General features: G+C 47.7%; 1 protein-coding gene across 1 annotated transcript in view; it reads right to left on the bottom strand.

Moving 5' to 3' along the window:
* The window catches only part of NT5DC3 (5'-nucleotidase domain containing 3), a 48,096-nt gene extending 30,991 nt beyond the window's left edge, over positions 1-17,105 (bottom strand). Inside the window, exons 1-2 of the mRNA XM_038559173.1 lie at positions 16,851-17,105; positions 1,896-2,080 (exon numbers count right to left, since the gene is read on the bottom strand). Of these exons, the coding sequence (XP_038415101.1) occupies positions 1,896-2,080; positions 16,851-17,040 (375 nt within the window). The 5' untranslated portion in view covers positions 17,041-17,105. The remainder of the gene's footprint in view (positions 1-1,895; positions 2,081-16,850) is intronic.
* Positions 17,106-17,337: the final 232 nt, after the last annotated feature.

Here is a 17,337-nt window from a genome sequence, read left to right on the forward strand (position 1 = left end):
CACACTAGAGACGGATAAATCAGGGCACATGCCCTAAGAAGAGTCACTAAGATGATAAACGACCAGAAAGGAGGCCAAATGAGAATGGCTGGAAACTAAGAATGACCGGGGCAGAGACATGCGGGACATGACGTGCAGCCCACTCATACAAAACACTATCCTAGGGGCCAAGTCAGGAACTCCGATCTCCTACACCCCTCCTTGGCCCCGCCCCCTCCAGCCCTCCCTGGCCCCCACCCACCCCCTGCTGACTCCCAGGCCACTCCCACCCACCCCCACCTCCCACCCCACCTTCGCAGGCAAAGCCTTTCCAGACTCTGCCCACGTACCCCGCCCTTGTGTGGCCCAAGCCCTGGAGCAGGGCAGGGCAGGGAGGATGTGCTGGGAAGTGCGCAGAGGCCCCAGCAGGGACCCCACGACTGGCTGCCCCATGAACCTGCAGCACTACGCTGCACTCGCTGCGGCACTCGCGCTCCTCGACCCAGCCTTTCCGTGGCTGCTACACGGGCCATGGGGGAGTGGCCCCTGGTCAAAGCCGAGGGACTAAGCGAGGAGAGGCAGGCCCAGCAGTGAAGGTGGAGGAGGCAAGAAGGCCTCCCCACAGCGCAGGTGCCCCTGCGGAAACACGCTGGGGCCCCACACAGACCCGGCCCCGCAGAGGGTGCTCACAGCACTGGTCAGGGTGGCTCCTGGGTCCTGGCTGCAGAGACGCACTCACTGGGCAGCACAGCGGGTCCTGCATCCTGCCTTTCCTTCCCCACCCTGGGCCCTTGCCAACACCACACACTCGAATGTTCTTTGCGGAACAACTCAAGTCAGTGATGATGGCAAAACACAGCCCATTACCGGAACAATTTCCTCTTTAACCCGAACAGGCGGCCACGTTCATCGGCTTGGGGAGGAGCGCCATCCTGCTCGGCGAGGGATGAGAGCAGAAGTCCGTAGCCCTGTCCCCACTAACGCTAATTTGAGAGTCTTCTATCAAAGAGACGTCGAAAGATTTTGGGTTTTTTCTTTTTTTTGTTTTAAAGATTTTATTTATTTATTCTTGAGAGGCACAGAGAGAAAGAGAGAGAGAGAGAGGCAGAGACACAGGCAGAGGGAGAAGCAGGCTCCATGCAGGGAGCCTGATGTGGGACTGATCCCGGGTCTCCAGGATCACGCCCTGGGCTGAAGGTGGCGCTAAACAGCTGAGCCACCGGGGCTGCCCAGATTTTAGTTTTTTTTAAGTAACCATCTTCCAGGTGCGCCTGGGTGGCTCAGTAGGTCAAGCATCTGCCTTCAGCTCAAGTCATAATCCTGGGGTCCTGAAAGTGAGCCCCGCAGGGACTCTGCTTTTCCCTCCCCTTGCCCCTCCTCCTGCTTGTGTTCTCTCTCTCAAATAAATAAAATCTTTAAAAACCAACTATATTCCAATACAAAGTCCCAGCTGTGTGACATAAACGCCCCGGAGAGCTAAGACACAGCACAGCACTCCTGTACTGCAGGCAACGGTGTCCCCGAATGTCTCTGAGGGCAGATCTTACAGCCAGGTTCACACACACACACACACACACACACACACACGCACACATGCACGCACACACGTACACACGCACAAACAAATAACGATGATGAAGGAGGCAGGAGGAAACTCTGGGAGGTGACAGTGTATGGCCTTGACGGTGATAGTGGTTTCACAGCTGTGCACTTATCTCCAAACTCAAGTCATACACATCAAGCATCTACAACTTTCTGTATATCAATCATACCTGGAGTCCCTTGGAATGGAACAAAATCCACTCACTCACTTAACAACACTTCCCTAAGTGACGTGTGCATGCCGACACAAGACCAGGTGCGTTCACAGCTATTGTCCAGTGTCTGGGGAAGGAGGAGACCCACCCTGCCCTCACCCGGTGCTCATTGATGAGAAGGTCCCGCGCGGCATTGAATATCAGCGTGTGAAGGTGCTTGGAGTAGAACACCAGGGTATAGTCATAATCGAAGCCATAGATTTCGATGTCCGACAGGCTCATCTCATTGTTGGAGAAAATGGCATCTGGATTCAACAAGTTGTTCATAATCGAAGGAACCAAGTCTAGGAGTAAAGAAGAACATGTATTATGCCCCGTGATGAATAAGGGTTAGTAGGATTCCTAGGAGTCACAGAGTGGCTTTATCTTGGAAACTCCACACTGCATGAGAGAAGCCACGGCTTCTCTGAGTCCAGTGGCCTAAAATGTCCCAGCCAGGCAAATCCAGAGGCAGGAGCCGGGGGCATGGGGAGAAATGGGGCCACCACTAACATGTACAGCATCCCCCCCGCCCCCAGGGCAATGACAACAATCTCAAAGTGATGATGAACACTGGCTGGACAGCACACCAAATGCCACCAGACAGGAGTTCTCAGTGGGTGTGCGGTACCGTATGTACACAGTATCTCAATAAAACTTACTAAAAAAAGAATCTTTGCTTCAACATCGCAAAAAAAACGTGTTTAGTTTAAAAAACAATACATGCTAGTTACGGATTTCAGAAACCGAGAAACCTATAGATAATTAAATTAAAAGTTAGCACCTCCAAGCTCTCTGGCACCTGCCACCGCAGGGTTCCTGGCCTTACATAATTGACGGGCCCCTGCCAGGGATGCTATTTTCTGAACATGACCACATGGCACCATGTAGATGAAGTATGGAAGCAGGATTACTTACAGGGTGACCAACAGCACTGCTTTCACACATGATCTTTCCATGAAGTTCTAACAGCCTACTGGAATTAGAGGTTTATGTTTAGGAACCGTGTTGGCAATAAAGTTTCTCTCCCTTTCGACCAACGGAGAAGAGTATGTGATGTCCTCAAGCAGGACTGCATCACTGGAAAACCGCTAAGAGCATGTCTCCGACGGCTGCCCGGGATCCCCGCTGGGGTGAAAGCCCAAGGTGTATTAATCATGTGAACATCACCACCAAAAGCTTGGATGTTTAATGTGTCATCACTCAAAATAAACATGAGGAACACGGGAAGCTTAAAACGTATTTCGACACCCTATAAAACCAGTTACAAACACGAATAATTACAAGGCAAAAGGAAAGAATGCCAAACACTCAAAGAGACAAACAGCCTGTCTGAACTTTAGACTCTGAAGTATAACTGGAAGAAGGGCCCTTGACAAAGCAGTTATGCACTTCTTCCCGAAACAGAAATAAGGGTACCGGTTTAGAAAGTGAGTTTCAAAAAAAAAAAAAAAGAAAGAAAGAAAAGAAAGAAAAGAAAGAAAAGAAAGAAAGGGAAAGGAAAAGAAAGGAAAAGAAAGGAAAAGAAAGGAAAAGAAAGGAAGAAAGGAAGAAAGGAAGAAAGGAAGAAAGGAAGAAAGGAAGAAAGAAAGAAAGAAAGAAAGAAAGAAAGAAAGAAAGAAAGAAAGAAAGAAAGAAAGAAAGAGAGTTCCTTTTGGACTAATGGATGAAGACATCAAGACCATACAGGCAGAACACAGGACAGAACACAGCCCTGTTACTCAGGCCAAAGCCCCGACGGGAGCCTGGTCCCAGGGCAGCCCAAGCCTAGAGCAGGGACGCAGCTGCAGAGCTGCCCAAGCCCAGTGGACTCCATAAAGGACAAGGCATTTGGCCGTGGCTGTCTACAGTGCGCGCTGCTGGTCCCTGCAGCGCGGCTCACCCTGAGCTGACAGACGCACCTGCTACCCGCCCTTCCCTGATGCATTTCTCTGGGACATCGCCACTCCCCCACATTCAGACTGTACAGTCTCAGAGAGGTTCCGCTCCTGACTCCGGGAAGAACGCCCAGGAAGGACCCAGGCCTGGCCAAACACGGCACCTGAGTTCCTTCACCAACATTAACTCATTTGGAGAAGGCTCAGGACTCCTTCTGGCCAGTCATCATCCCACTTTCCCTGCAGCCAAAGTGAACCAATGAGTCCAGTCAAGAAAATTTCTGGATGTGCAAGGGAATTTCATGGAAGAGGTATTCTTTTCTTCCAAGCTCGGATCCAACAGGATATAAAACTGGAGATGTGAGGGGCTATCTCCAAGGTCCTTTAAAAAGGCCAGTATTGGGGATCCCTGGGTGGTGCAGGGGTTTGGCGCCTGCCTTTGGCCCAGGGCGCGATCCTGGAGACCTGGGATGGAATCCCACGTCGGGCTCCCGGTGCATGGAGCCTGCTTCTCCCTCTGCCTGTGTCTCTGCCCCTCTCTCTCTCTCTATCATAAATAAATTAATTAATTTAAAAAAATTTTTTTAAAATAAAAAATAAAAAGGCCAGTATTGGAAGAAAGCAAGGTCAAGAGAAGAGAAACCACCCCATGACATACCTAGATCAACTTCTGTTTGAAGCTACCAAGCTACCTCTTGGTTTTTCAATTACACAAGCCCATAAAATTTCTTTTAAATTTTTTTTTTTTTTTTTTTTTTTTGCTTAAATCAGTTTGGGTTGAGTGTTTTATTGTTTGCAGCTAAAAAGGTCCAAACTAAAAGTTTATTTAAAGCACATTCAGCCACTTGAAACTTTTACTGTCTACAAATTTTAACTTTTTAAACTGGCATTAAAGGCATTCTGCATTTATACTTTAAGCTATCTTTCCGATCTTAAATTCTCCTTCATATGCCCTACTTTCAGCTAGATGGGCAATCTACTACCCTCTGGTCTTCAGAATAGTTGAGTACCACCTTGAATTAAAATTCACATGGAGGGGATCCCTGGGTGGCTCAGCAGTTGCGCCTGCCTTTGGCCCAGGGCATGATCCTGGAGTCCCGGGATCAAGTCCTGCATCGGGCTCCCGGTGTGGAGCCTGCTTCTCCCTCCTCCTGTGTCTCTGCCTCTCTCTCTCTCTCTCTCTCTATCATAAATAAATAAATAAATAAATAAATAAATAAATAAATAAATAAATAAATAAATAAATCTTTTTAAAAAATTCACATGGAATATTCAGTCTCTCTCATCTAACTACAGAAACACTGCTTAACTACATTAAAGGACTGTCAGGGAAGATTTCCCTTTATACTCTGCTGCAGGGCGCTGGGGCAGCTCAGCGGTGGAGTGTCTGCCTTCGGCTCAGGGCATGACCCCAGAGGTCTTGGGATCCCTTAGAGGATTTTCTCTTAGCAAACTCCTCAGTTACAACTTCCTCCTGTCAAGCAAGGCTTGGCCAAAGATAATTCTACTGACATTTATGTAAAAAAATGTTAATTTGTCCTAATGCAATTGATAGGTTAGGAACAATTTGACCATAATGCAAAAAGTTCAGATTTATGTTGAGAATGTTCTGTTTAGTGCCAACAAACATGATTTAATCTGGTTGTGAACACTCAGTATGGCTTCTGCTAATAAGTAGGTACAGTAAGGGGAGTAAGAACAGAGCAAACAGTGTGACTTGAGGTTGATGATTCCAAGGGGCGCTACTTACTACTGGACCTTAGAGATATGAATCCAACTGTTTTTAGCCAGAAACTATGTTCTCTAGGATCCCTAGTTTCGCTAAGAACCATTCAGTTGTAAATCCCTTCTACTTCTTTTTTTTTTTATGATTTTTATTTATTTATTCATGATAGACACTGAGAGAGAGAGAGAGAGGCAGAGATACAGGCAGAGGGAGAAGCAGGCTCCTTGCAGGGAGGCTGATGTGGGACCCGATCCTGGATCCTGGGGTCACACCCTGAGACAAAGGCAGACGCTCAACCACTGAGCCACCAAGGCATCCCAATCCCCTCTACTTCTGCAGCAGTCCCCATAGATGCAGGGACAAAACCCAGGGACCCAGGTGTCCTTTTCACTATGAAGGGGGTTACCTGCCAGCACAACGCAACCTCAACTCTGAGGGAAGAAATGACTCTTCCCCACATAACTCCTGCATCCTTCTGGGACCCTGTGCCACCCACTCCAGCCCAACTGGCAGTCCAACGAGGACATCACATTCACCCCGGGCCACTGTTTCCACTGATGTGGGGGGAACCTGCGTCAAGCCGGCTAACCCACAGTCCTTCCCTTCTTCCTTTGTCTTTACTGTGCAGCTTTACTGAGATACACGATGGATGTATAAGCAATCACACGTGAAGGATGCAGTTCCACGAGGTTCGACGTATGTACACACCTACGAACCAGGGTCCCGATGATGCTAAGTGTACCTAACACCTCCACACATTTTGTCATGCCCCTGTGAATGCCAGCCACCCTCCCCAAGCCCGACTATTCCCCAGCAACTGCTCTTCTACTTTGGATCAGATTTGTTTTCATTCTCCAGAGTTTTCTACATATAAGATCATCAGCACACAGGATTTTGGTCAACTGGTTTTTCCACTTACTCACCTCTCAGGAACTTTTTCAGTAAGCACCTCCTGCACACCTACCATGTGCCAAGCACTGCACAGGGAGACGTGCAGGGACTGTATGTGAGCAGATGACAAGGCACCAACTTGGTAGGGATCGACATCACAGGCAGCAGGGGAAGCCAAGAAATGGCAAAAGCACACAAGACATGAATTCAGCACAGCTCCCTCTCCAGAGGAGGTGGCAATTCAAAAGTCATTTTTATAGCATCTATAAATCTAAAAAGCAGCTTTCCTTTCTCTACTAGTTTAGACATTCTGCATCATCTCCAAGGAAAAGTAATCCATGACAAATACAATTACTCATCCAAATAATTAACAATGTGTGTGACATTTACACTACTCCTACCAAGAGTTAAAATCACATCTTAATTACTCTGTAAATAATATTTGTCATTCTGACTGCTCAGTAGAAATCCACCATGTGTCCTGAAGTTCCAAAAATCTAACCACATGTGACTACATCTGAAATAAAATTACATACGATAATGGTTTAAGGACAACCTAATCTTAAGTCATTTAATAAAAAAAAAAAACTTAGGGGCACCTGGCTAGCTGAGTGGATACAGCATGCGACCCTCCAGCTCAGGGTCATGCATTCAAGGCCCACATTGAGTGTGGAGCCTACTTAAAAAAACAAAAACAAAGCCTGACTGCTCAAAAGAAAAATACTTTTTGTTTCATGGGAGAAACTTCGTAGAAAAAGAAAATTGAGCCATATCAAAAGATGAAATGCTAAGCAAGCTATCAAGAGCTTTCATCACTGTATGGAGACAGTAGAAGAGGAATAACCATCAATGTCCTCCATACACCATGGCATCAGGTACTTCTCACCTTGGGTCACGGTCACAAGAACTCCCTAAGGTGAACACCGCTACCCACTGTTTGCAGATGAGACGTTACGTAAGGCCAAGTCGCTCAGTTATCAGACAGTACAATGTAAGTCAAGTGCCTGGCAGGGTACTTGGCTCACGGCAGGGCTTCCTGAATGTCAATGTCGGTCCCCTCTCCTTCCCTCATCCAGTCACCTAATATTTTCCCTAGCCTGGCATAATCTGGGAAACCACACCCTCAGATTGTCTCCTGGGATCAACGAAGGTCAAACTACTTTTCTAATAATCCCTAAACATGGCCAGCAGCATTAGGACATGCACATCCCAATCCCCAGAATCTGTGAAGACATCATCTTTACGTGGCCGAGGGGAATTAAGGTCCCAGGTTATAAACGGCTGACTTTAAAATAAAGATTAAGCTAGTTTACCTCAAGGTGGGGGTATGGGGGCTACTCACTGGGGTAAAGTGTAGACAAGGTAGGCAGATGGTTCGGCATCACAGTGATGTCATGTGGAAAAGGCCCCACTGTCCACTGCTGGCTCTGAAAATGAAAGGGACCATAAACCAAAGAATGCTGGAAGCTTCCAGGAACTGGGAAGGGCACAAAGGCATTCTGCATTGGAGCTCCAGAAAGGAACAGAGTCCTGCCAGCACCCTGATGGTAGCCCGGCAAGGCCCACTTCACACTCATGAACTCCCAGACTAATGGATGTGTGGAGTGTAAGTCACTATGTTTGTAGTGATTTGTCAAAGGAACAGTATGAATTTAATAGATTATCTGCCTCCTTCACTCGTCTGTTCTCACCCATCGACAGCAGAGCATTCGAGGCTACATGGTGTCTGACACCTCAATGAACAGAACCAGATCTGAGGCTCCAGCCATCTCCCATGAATTGAGATGTAGCAGAAATCTGCAAAGATGTGGAACTCTGACATTCTTTCAAAGTTCTTTTATTTTGGCAAATAGCTGCCTTTCATAAAAAGTGTGTCATTTATGTTAGTAGGTAACAGATTTATTGTTATTTTAAATGAAGTGGGGAATACCTATTTTTTAAAATCCCTCATTTTTAAATTTCTAATATAGTCACTATCAGTATAATCTATATAAACAAAAACACTTTGGGATCTTCAGTAATTTTAAGTGTGTAAGAGTCCTGGGAACAAAACACTGGAAAATTGCTACCCTAGCTTCACCTGCCTTGCTCACTATTACAATGAAAGTAACTCTCGCACCTAGACAACATCCAAAAAATACTGTTAAATAAAATGGATACTCAAACAACATTCTGATACCAAATGTAATCATGTTTCTCAAGGTTTTCCTGCTCAGAGAGATCACAAGAAACTTTCCAGGTAAGCCCAATGTCACCAACAGAGGTTCATCTTGGAGAGTTACATCTTTACACACAAATTGAAATTTTATTCAGGTTTATGTATCAACATCCTATAAGTACACTTATAAGTACACTTAATATAAAACAGTTCCAAAAAAATAAAGATAAAAATAAAACAGTTCCTCAAAACCCTAGTAAACTGAAAACAATGAGTTTCTCAAAGTTCAGAACCAACCTACCTAAGTACAAAAATATCCTACCTAGCTGATATACCTAGCAGTGGGCCTCTCTCTCACCTACTAAAACGTGCAGTATCTAACTTAAAAAATAAAAGGAAAAAAATACTACCTTTTTCCTCCTAAGCACTGACTGATCATGTGCAACAGGAACACAGAGAAGCTCTGGAGGAAAGCAGTGAGTGGCCCCATCAGTTAAGTGTCTGCCTCCATGCAGGTCGTGATCCCAGGGCCCTGGATCGAGCCCCACATCAGGCTCCCTGCTCGGTGCAGAGCCTCTCTCTCCCTCTACCTTCCCCCTGCTTGTGCTCACTCACTCTCGCTCTCTCTCTCTCTCTCAAATAAATAAAATATTTTTAAAAAATATGGGGGAGGCTTTTTTTCCTTCTTTTTTCCTTAATCTATAAACATATCTCGTCAACACGGAAACAACAAAGTCAGGCCCTGGGTGAAAGGTCCCGTCCCACAAACGATCCCAGCCTGAGTGTCCGGGTATCCTACAGAAGCCCCAGGCTCGGCAGCGCAGGGCAACTTATGCCCCTCACTCTGAAGCAGTGGGACCACAAGTGGCTCCTATAGTTCACCCTCAATGGTTCACCTTCACAGGGACAGCCACAAAGCAACCTGAACGCAAAGGCGAGCTTCCAAAGCGATGAAGTCAAGGGGAGGACAGTGACGACACAGGATCACCACTTAAGCAGCTATCATATGGGACAGGAATTAGAATTACTCTGTGACTCAAGCCATCCAAAATAAAATTGGCAGCCTTCTGCTCACACGGCAAACTCAAGCAGATGCCAGATGGCTGCTAATAAGAGCCATGGAAAAAGGAATTCCTCCTTCCAGCAAAGCACTGGACGCTATGACTTCCAAGGGATCCTCCAGTTCTCTTCCTAGTTTAGAAATTTCTTTCCTACCTGAAAATGTGAAAATTATTATGTGGCATGTTTTTCTCTGAAGTCTCTTTGCTACTTTTTCCTGTGGCCACAGATCTTCAGTATCATAAAGAAAACAAAAGAAGACATTTAAAGAATACATGTTAAGATTTTTATGACGCACAGAAAAGTATAAAGATAAATACATTATTATTAAAAAAATTTATTATTAAAAAAAAAGATAAATACAAAGAACACCTACATCCCTACCACCAGCTTGGGAAATGAACCTCTAAATCTTCACCCGCCTTCTCCTCCCACCAAAGAGGTAACCACCACCCTGACTCCGATGTTTATCATTCCTCTACATGTGAGACTTTTAGCACATGCATGTGTATCCCTGCAAGTGACCTACGGTATCTGTTACAGATTTTCAAACCTTTAAGAATTGGTATTCATCTGCAACCTGTTTGTTGTCTTATATATACACACACTCAGCCTGGTTTTTGTGACAGTCATCCATGCTGACATCTAGGCACAGCTCTTGTTCAGGAGATGGCATACATTTCCTGTAAAGATTCTGAGCTGTGTCCGTGGACCACATATTCTGTTGCAACTACTCAACTCTGGCGTCAGCGCACAAAAGCTTGGTTTTTATACTGTTGTATTTATTTAGACTTACTCACATAGCTACCAACATCTTGGCTCTCCATTTGCGCTTGGGCTGAAGATCTAGCCATCCAGGGAGAATTTACATCGACTTCTGTCAGAAATCCCAGAACATCATTACCTTGGGACCACTTTTAGTTAACTTCTCAGTTTGAAATTACCCGACATGGCAGGCAGACCAAATTCAAACCCAAGTCCATGAGAGAACTAGCCTGTGATGATGAGGCCACAGAGAGACCTCCATGCACTGCCCCCCCAACACTGGGAGAAATTCAGAGTAGAGACCAAGACAGACCAGTTTCCCTACTATCTTCCTGCCTGGAAGGCAGCTCTGTGTGGGTCTGGATTTACAGGATTCAAAGAGAGACACAGAGACACAGGCAGAGAGGGAGGCAGAGACATAGGGACAGAGTATGTGTCTGTGTTCTGTCCCAGCAGGCACAGCCAATAACACCCACCAAATAACTGCTCCAGGATGGTAACACCTTCAGCCTGCTCACCATCCTTCATTTTTAGTCCCTGCTGTTTCACTTCAGTTTTTCAAAGCTCAGCTCTACATAAGAATGTTCTTTGTAATTTTTTCAGCATGTACATATTCTTTACAGAAAAGGTTTTTAAACTATCCATCTAGTCTACCAGATTGCTGAGCCCCAAATCCAAAAGAACAAGTCTAAAATACAGAGGACATGAGTGCTTCTACGTGTCAGAAGCTCAACGAACAACTGGTTTCTAAGCCCAGGAAAATAGATTCCCCGGCCCTCGCCCTGCATCTGCTGAATCGGAGCCCCCCGGGTCAGGGCCTCAGCATCCCCTTTTGAAACAAGCCCCCAGGTGGGTTTCACATGGCTTGCAGTTGCAGAACTACTGAATTTTTGTAAATTCTACTTTCCTTCGAAAGCTGGCAACGTAATTATCATTTAATCTCCTCTTTACACGTTATCTCCTGTCGCTTCTTTTGCGTTGCCCAGGATGCCCTGGCAAAGGGGACAATGAGTTCCAGACTTCAAGCCCACCCACTGCCAGCGTCCCCAGCCACCTCCGCAACAGTCACAGAAACCCCAACATTCACACGTAAAAATGGCACAGACCCAGGCTGACTTCTGATCTGATATGCAAACTTTCACCCAGAACAGAGTCCCCTGTTTTCAACCTTCAACCTCATTCAGCAACCCAGCACCTACCCAGGGCAGCCCCTTACCTGCTCCTGTAAGATAACAGGGTTCAACGAGCACCGGGTTCACCAGCGGAGGCTGAGATGCTGCAGAAACCCCCTGAAACCATGCACGGAACAGCCTGTGTGTGCTCATGCTGCAACTGTTCAATCTGCATGTTCTTCTAAACGCAGGGCACACAGCCTCCTCCGATGTTCGAAGGCACCCTGACCCCCTTACTCTGTAGCCCTGTTACAAAGAGAAAGCCTAACAAGGGTGTACATTACTTAATACCTCTGGGTATTATCAATGTACATTCTTGTTATACATATTGTTTGAACCTCCAAAGGGCAGTCTCTAGAACATCTATTTTGAGCTATTATCTCAAAAAGGGGGTTTCATGGTAGACTTACTTGGAGAGTGCTCCACCCCAACCCTCCTTCTTGGGGAGTCGTGCATTTTAAAGGCTCTGATAAGCCTACCTGCAAGAAGGTCTTTTTAACACATATATTTTCAACATTTCCTGAAGATGGTGGAACACAGTCTGAGAAACACTAGACTCATCTTAAAGTTATCTCGTTATTATTATGGTGTTTCCTTAACTCACTGCAGTTCCTCAAGGGAACGGTTTGCATTTTACATTTATTCTATATAAACTAAGCTCATATCACTGTCTTATACATAGTCCTTACTAAATACACAATTTTTGAACAAAAGTTAAATGCTCTCAATAAAGAGCTCTGAATAAATCCATCAACACCCTGTAAAAGCTTCTAACACTTCCCATTAATCCCCCTACTTCTTTCCACAAGTTAATACACTTCACAGCCCCAGCTAAGCAGCCAAACAATCTAAACAGCCCAGGCCGAGAGGGTATGTGAAGGTTCCCATGGGGACCACTGGGCACCCCAACGCTTGGCCGAAGAAGCCCCCCCAGGCAGCAGCAATGCTTCCATCCACACCTCTGTGGCAGCCAAGGGCTCAGTCCAAAGAAGACGCATACAAGGTGCAGCGTAACAGGAAAGAAGAGACCACACACAAATAGATCCAACCCTCTAAACTATAATCGCACAATGATTTCTTAGCATTGCCCATTTTAGGACAAAGTTTCTTAACCTTGGCATTACTGACATTCAGGGCTGGATTATTATTCGTAGGGAAGTTGTTCTGTGCATTGCAGGCTGTCTAGCAACATCTCCGATCCCACACAGCAGAGGTCAGCAGAATCCCTGCCCCCAGGTGTAACCCGACATTGCCACATGCCCCCACCCCCCCGACTGCAGCTGAGAACCACAGTTCCAAAGGAAACTTTTGCTGGAGGTTATAAACCAGTACTTTTTTTCTTAAATATATGTAGACCACTCCCTTTATGCTGAGTTTGACACAGGAAGCATATTATAATCCCCCAAACCCCAAGTTAAAAAAATAAAGGAAGACATTCCAAATGAGGAACATTCTACAAAGTAAGTGACCATGTCTCCTCAAAACAGTCAAGGGAATCAAAAACTATCACAGGTGGGAGAAGCCCAAGGAGACGTAAGGACTAAGTGTAGCATGCTCTTCAGAGTGGGATCCTGGAGCACAAAGGACATTAGGTTGAAAACTAGGGAAATGTGAATTAAACATAGACTTCAGTGAAAAGTAATACATATGGACATAACGGATATTGGTTCACTGACTGTGACAAATGTGCCATTCTCATGAGAGGTTAATTGTAGGGGAAACCGTGATAGGGTTTAGAGAAACCACACGATTTTTCTGTATATCTAAAATTGATTTAAAAAATAAAGTCTATTTTTAAAACTTTTTAAAAATAAAAATGGAGTTGGGGCAGCAGTCAGCTAAGCGTCCATGACTTCAGCTCAGGTCATGATCTCAGGATCATGAGATCAAGCCTCGTGTCAAGCTCCACGCTGGGCGTGGGGCCTGCTTGGGATTCTCCCCCTCCTCCCCCTCTACCCCACTCGCACATACTCTCTCTCACTCTAAAAAAACCAACAAACCAACAAACAATTAAAATAAGTAAAAATGGAGGAAAAAAAAAAAAGAAGTGTGGGAGAAAAAGGGTAAAACAAGGAGTAAAAATCATCTCCTCCTGGAGTAGGCTTCATCCTGGGAAACCCTTCAAAGGGAACATACCTGAGCAGATTGTTTGGATGAGGCGAGAGATTCAATTACCAGAAAGCAGTAATCAGAAAATGAGGGGAAAGAAATTACTTTTGTCTCTTGTTAGTTAAAAAAAAAAACATAAGACTACACATTTTTGTCTGAGCATCAATACTTTTTTGTGACCCCTACTCCTGTAGACAGCCCCGCAGGGGTCAGCGCACCCTGCACAGCTGAGCAGCTGTCGGCTCTGTGCCCAAGCCCCAGCTCTGTTTCATCCCCAAGCTGCTGTTGAGCTGCTGCTCACCTGCCCCTGACCAATGTCCCCATCCGTGGGACGGGGCTGGTCACCACAGGCCCCTCCCTCCCACTCCGCCCATCTGTGCGTCCCCAGCCTTTCAGCCCTGCCAGGGCTGCACAACCCCACTGACCCGGGGCTTGGTGCTCTCACATACAGCCCAGTGGCTTTGGCACCGCCCAAAGGGGAGACAACAGAGGAGTCAGGGGAAAGTGCCTGTGCTCCCCAGCGGGCCCCAGGAGCCTTGCAGTACTGCTGGGGGCAGAAGATGGGGGTGGCACACCCCAACACCTGATGCGCAGACCCATCACACACCATCCAGCCCAGTGGCCTCCTTCTGCGGAGAGAGACAGCGAAGCTAGAGAGGTTGGGCTTGTTCACTGCCCCGGCCTGAGGGGACCTAGACCCCAGAGCTAACTAACCACCTCCACCTCTCGCCAAGCATGTGTCTGAAACTGGAAGTCATTTAGTAACCTGAGGGGACCTAGACCCCAGAGCTTAACTAACCACCTCCACCTCTCACCAAGCATGTGTCTGAAACTGGAAGTCATTTAGTAACCGATAATAATAGCTACCAACACTGCACATCTACTGGGTGCCAGGCTGGTGCTGACTGCCCCCACATGACCCCCAGGTAATGCTCTGAGGTCGGAGCAGGAGGTAACCTGCACCTAAGATCTGGTGTAATTAGGTCCCAAAAATCTCCTTTGAGCTGTCATACTCCAAAATTTCACTTGGATCATCACACCCCAAAACCCCAAACCCAAATTCTGGCCTGATGCTCATCTTTCTCACCCAGCACTTCAGCTGTCTCACTCGCCTTCCACACACCTTGCATGGATGGCTTCATTCATTCCTCACCAAACCCTACAACGTGGCACTACTACCGCCATCCCCATTTTACAGACCATGAAACTGAAGCTTCATGAAGAATGGCAACAACTGCTGCCTGTAGCTTCTTATGAAACTAAATGTACAATTACCATTCAACCCAACAATGGCATTTGGAGAAATGAAAGCACATGTTCACACAAAAACCGATACACAAATGTTTACAGCACATTTGTAATACTCAAAAACTGGGAGCTACCTAAATAGCCTTCAGTGAGTGAAGTACGATTAAATGGTTCACTACAGTTTAAAAACAAAAAAAGGAGGCTAAATTGCGGTACATCTCCCTGTGGAGCACTACTCAGCAATAAGAAACGCACTACAGATACAATACACACAACCAGCTGGACAACTCTCCAGGGAATTATGCTGAGTTTAAACAGCCAATTCCAAAAGGTCACATACTGTAAGACTCCTTCTGTAAAGCACTTTGGAAATGCCAAAAATCTTTGAAATGAAGGACAGATAACACCTTAGAGATCAGAGAAAGCATCTGTAAGGAAGTGAATGTGGCTACAGAGATAATAGGAGAGATCCTTGTTGATAGCTGCTCTGTATCTTGACTGTAGGGCTAGATTCTTGAACCTGTTTGTGATAAAGCCATATAGAACTAAATATGCAAACACAAGTAGAAATGGAGGATGCTGAACAAGATCTGTGACATGTATCAGTCTCAAAATGGCTTCAGATACTGTATCACTCATTGTTTTGCAAGATGTTACCACTGGGAGAAACTGGGTAAAAGGTATCCCAGATTGCCCTGTATTAATTTTTATGGCTGCATATAAATATACAGTTATCTCAATTGAAAATTCCAATTAAAAAAAGTCTCACAAAGGTGAGCTAGATGATCTATATTTCTTCTAAGATCTGCAATGTCTGTCTGCAAAGCCAATCTTCTTTCCAATGTACCACACAACCACTTCAAAAGATGGAGCAAAATTAACTCAGCAAAGGAAAACTGAGAAGCCCTATTTCACAGAATTCTGTATTGCTTGCTTCTTTGAGTCCCCTCAGAAAATCATCCCAATTGGTGAAAATAAGCCCCGTGCTTTCTTTCATCAAACTTCTGACTTCTGGCAAGAAGACTGAAAATGTGATCTTACCCAATGTTCCCTCCCACCAAATACTCTCCTTATCTCCACTTGCCACCTCCACCCCATCTCGCTCCCAACATCGATACGACTATTTCAATCCTAAGTCTTCCCTGAAAGAAGCAGCACTGATGGCTTTGGCCCTTACAACAGCTCCCAGATGGTCAGCTGCCTCAGGAAGGTAGGGCAGCACAGGAAACAGGATGGGGAGTTCACAGCTGAGACAGACCCCAGCTCAAGGTGTGACCTTGGCCAGGTTCCATACACGTGGGTTTCTGCTCTTCCCATCTATAGGATGGGGAAGTGGCACCTTCCCTCCCAGGTATGAGGAATTCAGGGAGATAATCCAAGTGCCCGGCCTGGTATTTACTTGGGCCTCTTCCCGCCTCTGCCCATTTCCACCAGTAACAACAGAACCAAGCTGATTTTATGTTCACCTGGCAACTAAGCAGTCACTCCCTGGAACCACCCCCCTCACTTAGGTTAGGAGATAAAACAGGACACTCTCAACTTGAGACCTCTCCTATTTCAAACATAGCGACACACAAGCACCTACGCAACACAAGAAAGGAAAATCGCCCCTGGCCAGAGGCTCTGCACGGCTCCAGGGGCACTCGCCGCCCGCCCGGCTCCGGCTGCTCCTATCATTACTGTTTGTCACTAACAATACCTAACGGGGCGTGGGGGTGACTGTCTCCCAAGCGATGCCCCTGGAGACCAAGGCGCTTCTAATGCAGATTTCCAGCCGAAAATCGCAAGAAGGTATGAAACTGCTTTCCCTACCGGAGAAAGGCGAGCCTTGCAAAGTTACTGGAGGCGTTCTCCACGCCTCCCGGAATCGCACTGCAGCGGAGGGAGATGCCGCCGCCGCCGCCGCCGGGACCGAGGGGGACCGAGGGGGCCCGAGGGGGAGTCACGGTCGGAATGCCCTGCAGGTCAGCGGCAAGCGGCGCGGGTCCGCGGGGCCCGCTTCCGCGCTGGCCGCCGACCGCCTGGGTCGGGCCCGGGCCCCGCAGGCTCCGGGGGCGCCGCCGCACTCACCGCGCGTGCCCCGCTTCGCCTCCCGGTAGCGCTCCCACAGGTAGCCTTTCATGTCCGGAGCCGTCCCGGGCGCCGTACACACGGGCCGCCCCCGGGCCGCACCCCCGCAGCCGCCCAGCAGCACCGCCGCCGCCCGCGCCCCGGCCCCCCGGGCCAGCGCCGCCGCCGCCGCCGCCGCCGCCGAGGCCATGCCGGCCGCCGAGCCCCTGCCCGCCCAGGCCCTGCCCGCCGCCGCTCCGCCGCGAGAGGCGCCAGCAGCCCCGCCCCGCCCGCCCCGCCGCGCTCTGCAGGCGGCTCCCTGCGTCCGAGCACGTGGCGGCGGCGCGGCCCGCCCCTGTGGCCGCCGTAGGGGCGGGGCTGCCGCGGGGCGGGGCCTGGGCGGGGCCTGGGGCGGGGCGGGGCGGGGTCCCGCCGGGCCCGGAGGGGGCTGGTCTATGAGGGCCCTGGAGCCCTGGGTTGGGTCCTTCCGGCGCCGCCCGTGACGGGG

Source organism: Canis lupus, chromosome 15 (genome assembly GCF_011100685.1).
Source record: "Canis lupus familiaris isolate Mischka breed German Shepherd chromosome 15, alternate assembly UU_Cfam_GSD_1.0, whole genome shotgun sequence".
Classification (NCBI taxonomy): domain Eukaryota; kingdom Metazoa; phylum Chordata; class Mammalia; order Carnivora; family Canidae; genus Canis; species Canis lupus.